Source organism: Corapipo altera, unplaced genomic scaffold (genome assembly GCF_003945725.1).
Source record: "Corapipo altera isolate COAL_440 unplaced genomic scaffold, ASM394572v1 103, whole genome shotgun sequence".
Taxonomy (NCBI): domain Eukaryota; kingdom Metazoa; phylum Chordata; class Aves; order Passeriformes; family Pipridae; genus Corapipo; species Corapipo altera.
This window is the reverse complement of record NW_020884993.1, coordinates 218,866-227,785: the sequence shown is the minus strand read 5'-3', so window position 1 is coordinate 227,785 and position 8,920 is coordinate 218,866. Positions and strand designations below refer to the sequence as shown.

The following is an 8,920-nucleotide window of genomic DNA, read 5'->3' as shown; positions in this document are numbered from 1 at the left end:
AGCTCTCCCCATTCTAGAGAATCTTTTCATCTGTTCCAATAAATCCTCCCTGGACACCCCCAAAACACCCTGTTCCTTTGGCTGCAGGTTCCCAGATCAATGGATAGTGGAGTTCACTCCGTTATTCCAGAGCCATTGTGCTCAGTGAACTCACCCACCTCCCAGCAGGAGGTGAGGATGGACCATGGATGAGGAACCTGAGGTCATCCCGCCTCTGCCCCTTCCTGAAGAGCTCCATGACCTGTCCCATGCCCACCACTGCTGGCCAGAGATTCACACAGAGCTGAGCTGAAGCACCTCAACCAGGTTCTGGCCTTCCTGGCTGAGCTCCCAGCACCTGGATGAGCTGGTATCCCCCCACCCTGACCCTCTGGACCCCTCTTTCACCCCCAAGTGCTGCTGTGGGATGCTCTGTGCCCAGCTGAACACTCTTGTGGGTCATGTCCATCTCCATGGAAGCTCCACAGCCTCTTCCCATCCCACCCCATCCCATCTGGCCAGGGCTGTGGTGCACCTTGGACACTTACTTACTGCACCAAACCAACAAGAGGCCCTCAGGGATGGAGGCAGCCCCACCACCACTGGAAGCAGGCCCTGGACACCAGCAATGTCTGGAATCCAGGCTGGATCCCTTCCCTGGGCAAGTGGATTCACAGTGATGTAAGAGGGGATTGAAGTTTGGCTGTGGGTTCCTGAAAGGAAACAGTATTCCAGAACCAGCTCTCTCTTCCATCCCAATAATGGACTCAGGATGTTAATTAATAGATAATTGCTAATATCTTGCATCCCTCTAACATCTCACTGATGAGCTTCAAAGCACTTTGCAGTCGCTGGCTCTGATTCCCTGCTTTGAGAGGGCACAAATTGCAGTTCAGAGACATTTCAGGAACTTGCTGATGATCCAAGTCTGGATCAGCATCAGCCCCAAGTTCTGGATTCCTACTCCAAGCACCGACCCACCCTGCCTCTCCTGCCACACCACTGGCCTGCCTCCCAAACCACAGCCTTTTAGCAAACCCTCCCAGGGAAGCTCTCAAGGAGGCAGAGGCAGGGAAAGAAGGAGTTAAGCAATATACTGATAGGCTGGTGAGATCATCGGAGCTGGGATGCTCCATTGTTTATTAGACTCAACAGAGCCCAGTAGACAACACCCAGAGGGATGAGGGGCTTGGGATGAGCCTGGCTTTGGAGAGGGAGACCTCCTGCTGCAGCCAGCCCTCACTGCTCTCCACGTAAGTAGGATGGGTGTCCGTGGGTTTGGCTCTGGGGGTGGTGGAAAGGGAGAGGAGATCCAGCACGGCGAGGCTGGAAGTCACCCTCTCACTGAGCCCCTAAAAGGACTTGCAGGTGTTGTTCACTCAGCAAGTCCCTGAACGTGCTGCTGGGACCATCCAAACTCTGGGTGATGCTGGAAAGCTGCTCCTGAAGATGCAGGGGCCTGGGCCCAGCCCAGCTGCACTTCAGCAGCAAAGGGACACTGGCTCCTTCCCAATTTCCACCTGAGACCTGGTGGGGTTGTAGGTGATGTGAAGCCCCCTGATGTGTTGCCTCACATCCCCAAGCCCAGTCTAAGAGCAGCACCAGCCACTGCCAGCCCCTCCTTCTCCAGGGGGGCAGGGACGTGGGGCTTCAGCACATCCCTGGCACCAACACAACCTCCCTGCCCTCCCCCAGGGCAGAGCCTGCCCAGCCCAGCAGAACCAGCCCTCCTGGGGCTGGCACGTGGTGGCAGAGAGCTGGGTGCTCTGAAATGCTGCTCTTGTGCCCACAGGAGCCGGTGGGGGGGTCCCTGCGTGGAGTGCTCAGGGGATGGTGAGGGCAAGTGGCCACCTCCCCTTCCACAGCGAGCCAGGACAGCCCAGTGACAGCCAGGACACAGACACAGCATGGTGAGTGGGGCCAGGGGGGCACAGCATGGTGAGTGGGGCCAGGGGGGCACAGCAGGGTGAGTGGGATCAGAGACATGGCGTGGGGAGTGGGCACAGCATGGGGAGTGGACTCAGAGAGACACGGTGTGGGGAGTGGGCTCAGAGGGGCACAGCAAGGTGAATGGGCTCAGAGGGGTCTGGCAGGGGGACAGGGCTCTGAGACACACAGCGTGGGGAGTGGGCTCAGCACTCAGTCCCTCCTGGGGGCTTCCCTGCCCTGGCACAGGAACTGGGAGCTGTTCCCCCCCAGCCCCTCCCCACGTGCAGACCTGGGGCTGTGGGGATGCTCTTCATGGGGCAGCATCGGGCAGGACAGGTCCCCCCCTCCACCCTCAGGTGTGCTGGGTCATTCATACCTGTCCCTCCCTGGGACCCTGACTGACAGCCACTGTCCATTAAATTTGGCAGCACTGACATCTAATAAAATGTTTCTGCTGAGTGTGTGTGTGCACATGTCCATGAGTGCAGCCACCTCCTCCTGGCACACACAGACCAGGAATGTCATCTCAGTGTGTCTTTGCTGAGCTTAAACATCAGGACTGATCAAAGGGTCTGGCTGAGACCCTCCAGAGCAGCAGGAAAAGCCACGCACCGAAAAGCACGTCTTGGTTTTCCTCCATTCCCCAGTTTCCTCCCAGCTGGGACCCACCAGTGAAGACTTTGCTGCCCCATTAGGGTGGCAGACTGGGCACATCTTCTGACTGAAGGACAGACAAACCCTTTGGGTCTTTCCCCGAGGCTTTGCAGAGCACCTGATGCTGATGTTTGCCAGGGGACCATCACGAGCCATCTGGAGGCCACTGGAAACCCTGGAGAGCTGTGGAGCAAAGGGGAGGGTCTGGGGGTCCCTCTCTTTGGGGCACTATCTGGACCTTAGGCAGCCAGGTGGGGGAAGTGTGTGCACACCTGTGTCCAGGTGACTTCCACCCAACTTCTCCACAGCACTGGAGCTGCCACTCACCCAACCCAGCAGTCTGGGGTCCTGGTGCCAGGACTCACTGGCTTTGTCTTCTTGGGGACAGCTGGCAGGGTCTGAGCCCTCAGGAAAAGCCTGGCCCTCAGTCCAGGTTGGTCTCTTTGGTTCTCCCCAGCAGGAATCAGGGCAAGCCACATCCATGGAGTGCTCAGCTCACTCTGGGATTTCCTCAGAATTTTCTTTTCTGAGGCTATTGATTCCCAGAGGGATGTGGGGCTGGAGGGGAATCTGGTTTAGGAGAGGGGTTTCTGCTGCTGCCTGGTGGAGTGAGGAACTTTATTCAGGACAGTGGCTCGACAGCAGAGAAGGCAGCAAAATCTGTCCATAAACTTGGCCTGGATTTGCAGCAGTATTTGGTGGTTGGTTTGCAAAATCCTGAGCTTTTCCCTCAGTGGTTTGTGTGGTGAAACACAGGACAAGAGCTGCAGCCTTTGTGCACCCCACCAGCACCCACAGCTCTGCACCAGGGCAGGTCCACACCTGCCCCACCACCAGTGCTCCCATGGGATGGCACCTGCTGAGTCCCAGGGCAAAGACCAGCTGCACTTTGGGACACTGAGAGGGGTCTCCATGAGGAAGATGCAGGTGGAGATGGACACAAATCCCTGGGGGAGCTCTGATGTCCCCAGCCATGCACAGTGGGATGAGAAGTGGCAGGAACTGCTGCTGTGATGACTTAAGAGGAGATGCGGGAGCTCCTGAAGAACCAGGGCTGCCTCCCCAGATGAAAAGGAGATGGCCAGGCTGAAGACTGGACTGGGGCAGTAAATCCAGCTCTTGCATGGCTGGGATGGCTCAGGGCTGTGCACAGGGACAGAGTCTTCAGATGGGGCTGTTGCCCCGCTTTTGGCACAGCTCTGGTCACATCTGCAGGTCCTTTCCAGCATCCCAGGTCCTGGCTGGGATGTCAGGGCTGAGAACTGCTCCTGAGGGCTGGCAGGTTAGGAATGGCATCCGTGGGATGGGCTGAGGGACCTGGGACAGAGCCCTCAGGTGCTCTGCTCAGCCCAAAGCTCCCGCTCAGCACCACCACAGAATGTCCCCAACGTCCCCAAGGTGGTACCCAGGGGTGTGCTGTGCTTTGGCACTGGGGTCCCCAGCAGCACCAGCAAACAGGACACCAAGACTTCCCAGTTCAGAAACCAAACATCACCACACAAAACACTGGGAGAGCAAAGGGGGGAGAAACAGAATCACACGAGGCTCTTCCTGATGGAGTGGGAAAGATCCCGGCGTTACGTCCAGCTCCGAGAGCTACCAGGGTTTCAGCAGCACAGCAGACACACCAGATGTGAAATCTGAGACAGGACAGCAAAGAGTCATCTGCTGATTCTCTCCTTCCAACAACGGTGGTTAAAAAAACTGGGAGAAATCTGATAGCACTTTGCTGCCAGACTGCTCAGGCCAACCATCAAATCTGAGCACATCTGGGATGAATTAGGGATGAAGCACGGGCAAGGCAGGAACTGGAATTGCATTAACTCTCCCAAGAGCTGCAGATCCTTTCAGTGCTTCCAAACAAGCTCCCAGGCACTGGCAGGGAGTGGAATCCTTCCCTAGCTAACAATGGGAAAAGTGTGACCAAAAAAGGATGCTCTGCCAGGAAGTGCTGGAGAAATGAGCATTGTCTGGGAATTGTGGTGAGAAGGGTGGCTTTGCCAGAAAATAAAAAGAGGGAATAAATCCACTCTGCAGGAAATGGAAAGCTGAAAGGGAGATGATGGTTTCAGCCTGACATTAACTCCCTGCACAACGCACGGAGCTCAGAGCACCCCTGGATGCAGAGGAAGGACACAGCCCATGGGCAAGCAGGGAGTGGGGTGCCTAAATATGGGACAGGATGGCCTGGATTAGGCTGCTGAGGTGTGAGATCTGGGGATTATTCCAGAGAATAAAGCAAATTTCTAACTGCAGAGCCAAATTAAAATTTTACCATGGCTTGACCATAAAACCTCTCCATGAGAGATGTTACAAGGAGGAAGACAAAAAATGCCACCCCAGGGTGACATTTCAGGAGGAGTCTGATTGACACAAGAAGAGGAGGATTTGCACTAGGAAAGGAGGAGCAGCAATAGTCCAGCTTGCAGAGGTGGGATTAGCAGCTCAGAAGGACGAAGAACAGAAACCACAACTTGCTACTGTGACCAAACTTACCTGCCTGGTCAAGTCCTTGGTGATCCCTGATCAAGGGCTGTAGAAGACATATCATGTATTTAGGGCAACAGAGCTGGGGAAGGGGCTGGAGCCCCAGAAGCAGCTGAGGGAGTGGGAGGGGGCTCAGCCTGGAGCAAAGGAGGCTCAGGGGGGACCTTCTGGCTCTGCAACTCCCTGACAGGAGGGGAGAGCTGGGGGGGGGGGCAGGCTCTGCTCCCAGGGAACAAGGGACAGGAGGAGAGGGAACGGCCTCCAGCTGTGCCAGGGGAGGGTCAGGTTGGACATCAGGAGGAATTTCTTCCTGCAAAGGGTGGTCAGGCCTTGGCAGGGGCTGCCCAAGGAGGTTTGGAGTCCCCACCCCTGGAGGTGTCCCAGGAAGGCCTGGCTGTGGCACTCAGTGCTCTGGGCTGGGGGACAAGGTGGGCATCAGGTACAGGGAGGACTCCATAGGCTGGGAGGGCTTTTCCAACCTCAGAGATTCTGGGATTCTATACTAAGGTGGCAGAAATGTGTCCCCTCCTCTGTCCCTGTCTTTCCTGCTCCAACAGAGAGGAGTGAAAACCAAAGACAGGAGGGATATAAATGTTGTCCATTGCTCTTGGCTTTCATTTTGGTCCTGGTCTGGCAAAACATGGATACCTCCAGTTGTTTCTCCATCTGTGGGCAGGGGCTGGTGCTGTGGGAGGGCTCCTGAGCTGGGTGGCAGCAGGACACTGAAGTGCCCTACCCTGTGACAGCTGGGTCACCACATCTGCAACAGTGTCTGTGCTGGGGGGCACTACTCTGAAAAATTACATCTGTCTCTTTTCAGAGTAAGCCACAAACCTTGACAGGGACACAGGTGAAAGAGTACAGGAGGTGCTGGCTGGCACCCAGCCATCAGCATCCACAGATGGGCACTGGGCCCAGTAGGGTTGGAATATGGGTAGGTTTCCTTCAGATGGTGCCTCTGGAGCTGTGCCAGCCTCGTGTGGCTGCACTGAGGTGCTGTTTGCTCTCACATTGATCAGCAGCAATGGCAACAGAGCTGGGGCTGCCCCTCCACAGCTGCTGCAGCCACAGGCAGGGTGCACATCCAGCCTGGGATCAGCCAGGATGTGAAGCTCCTGGAGAGCCACCCCATGGGCCAGCAGCGGGGCTGGGCTGAGCAAACACACAGGCAAATGAAGGCCAAAGCAGGACATTAAATTACCTGCTCAGGATCAAGCCCACTTAGACTCAAAGCTCGTGTGGTGCTCAGGCAGAGCTGTGCTTGGCAGTGCAGAGGGCACAGAGCCTCACTGGGGTGTTGTGCTCAGGCCAGTGTGGATGTGACTGCTGGGGAGCACAGGGGAGCCCCGTGGGGACAGCTTGGGCTTGGCAGCAACCACCGGGCACTGCTTGGTGGTGCTGGCACTAGGGAGATGCTCCAGGCTTTTGCAGAGCACCCCTTTGCCCCAAGGGTGGGCCCAGCAGAGGACAGGGCAGTCCCAGCCCTCCTGACACCACTGAGCCCCCGGGAGGAAGCCTGGCAGCTCAGGCAGGAGTTTGCTTTGCAAAACCATATCTGATTCCTGGGTGTGAAGCATCCATGTCTCTCTCCTGCCTTCCTCAGCCCTGGCATCTGCACGGGCTCATCCCTGCTGGGCTTCCCAGCAGCAGGAACACTTCCCAGTCCAGACCCCTGCAGTGCCCTCAGCAGAGCCCTGAGCAAGCAGTGGGTACCATAATGCTCAGCCCTTCCCATTTCCCATGTTTTCTCAGTGCTAAAGGCACTTTATTTCTGGGAAAATGTATTTACCCCTTGAGCTGATGAAAAACTGGGTCAGCCACACTGCTGACCCAGCTGTCCCAGGAGCCCTCCCACAGGACCTCCCCCAGCTCACAGCTGGAGAAACAAGTCCTGTGGGACCAGGACTTCCCACCTCCCATCTGAGCATTTAGGTAAAAGTGAGAAGCTCCCGTGCTGCAGCTGCTACAAGGCTGGGTGTGGCAGTGAGGAATATCCATCCCCGGGGGTCTGAAGGAACCTTCAACCCATGGGAAGGGGCTTTCTGCTGTCCCACAGAGTGTTCCTGACATGACACTCCTGTGTCTCAGCTTCTCCACCTGCAAAAGGGACACACGACCGTGTCACAAGGTGCTGGGGTGTAATTTGGGATCTGGGAGGGAAAGCGGGTCCAAGGACAGAGCCAGCATCACCAGCCCTGCCTGCAGCACCCTGCTGTTCCCCTGGAAGCAGCCAAGAGCCCGGGGAGGTTCCAGGTAGTGGGTTCCACCACGGAATCCCTGTGCGAGCTGGGAGCTGGTGAGCTGGAAGGTGTAAGGACAGGGACGGGGACTGCAGGAGTCCCACTATCCATGGCTGGGCAGTGGGACTTCACAGGCGTCTTCTGTCCAGCCTACCTGCAGGCCCCCATTGCCAGCTCCTACATTCCATTGCTCTCACAGGTGCGATGCTCCTCGTTCCCTGCAGTGACCCACAACACCTCCTCCACCTTCCTTTGAGTTGCACTTACTGGTGACCAAAAGGGAAGCACCTCCATCCTCCATCACTTACCCGGCTCTGCTTTCTCTTTTGTCCATCGCAGGTCACCTCCTCAAACCCCACCACCATGGAAATCCCCCCCAGGAGCCCTGATGGGAGCGAGAGGTCTCCTCCCTCCAGGGAGCTCATCACCAGTCGCACAGGGAGCACCCTCTGCATGAGCTCCCGCAGCGAGTCCATCTGGACCAGCACCTCCAGGAGCAAGTGGGAGATCTACCACAAGCCTGTGATCGTGGTGTCTGTTGGAGCTGCCATCTTCCTTTTCGGGACAGTCATCATCATCCTGTCCTGCTTCCTGAAGGTTGACAAAAATGTTTTTAAAATGTCTGGCCCGGCTTTCCTGTCCCTGGGGCTGATGCTGCTTGTTTGTGGCCTTGTGTGGATCCCCATCATCAGGAAGAAGCAGAAGCAGAGACAGAAGTCACAGTTTCTACAGAGCCTCAAGTCCTTCTTCTTTAACCGCTGAGAGCAGCTCAGGACCTTCCCAGGAAGGTTCCCCTCCCCTCTACCAAGCTATGCTGATTAGCCATAAAAAGAAACATGTTCTTGTACTCTCCTAGAGGATTTCATCCCAGCAAGTCTCTTCCCTGCATGGTTTCCAGTGTCAAAATGAACTTTGTATTTCATCCAAGTAATGCCAGAAAAAGAGGGAGCAGGATTTTCAAGCTAAGCCCAGCAAGGCAGTTCCAAACTCTCTGTGTCGTTGGGTCAGTGAGTGACCCAACAGCACATGGTGGGGAAAGCAAAACTCCCAAGTAACCTGGGCTAAAGCAAAGCTCCAAAGTTACCTGGGCTAAAGCAAAGCTCCAAAGTTACCTGGCTCCCCCCCGGAGCTTCTGCAAGATGCATCAGCAGAGAGGAGCCATCTGACTGCAGAGTATGAGCCAGGCTGGTGTGTTTGGGTGGAGAAAGTGAGAGGCCAGATGTGGTTCATCCAGAGGTAGTGAAGAGGAGAAGTAGGACAAAATAGTTCCAGATCACTTTGTATCAGAAGAGGCCACCACAATGGGCAGTACACATCATCAGAGCTTAGGAGAACCAGACATGATGCCCATGGCCAGAACATTCCTGTCATTCCTAGAATCACAGAATTATTGAGGTTGGAGAAGTATTCCAAGCCCATGGAGTCCCCCCTGTGCCTGATGCCCACCTTGTCCCCCAGCCCAGAGCACTGAGTGCCACGGCCAGGCCTTCCTGGGACACCTCCAGGGCTGGGGACTCCAAACCTCCCTGGGCAACCCCTGCCAAGGCCTGACCACCCTTTCCAGGGAGAAATTCCTCCTGATGTTCAACCTGACCCTTCCCTGGTGCAGTTTGAGTCTGTTTCCTCTTGTC

General features: G+C 56.1%; 1 protein-coding gene across 1 annotated transcript; it reads left to right on the top strand.

The window, feature by feature from the left end:
* Window positions 1–1,145: 1,145 nt before the first annotated feature.
* On the top strand, window positions 1,146–8,443 carry PIRT (phosphoinositide interacting regulator of transient receptor potential channels). Its single transcript, XM_027666493.1, has 3 exons — window positions 1,146–1,232; window positions 1,772–1,889; window positions 7,629–8,443. The coding sequence occupies exons 2-3, from the start codon at window positions 1,887–1,889 to the stop codon at window positions 8,049–8,051; spliced, it is 426 nt and encodes a 141-aa protein (XP_027522294.1). The 5' UTR covers window positions 1,146–1,232; window positions 1,772–1,886; the 3' UTR covers window positions 8,052–8,443.
* Window positions 8,444–8,920: the final 477 nt, after the last annotated feature.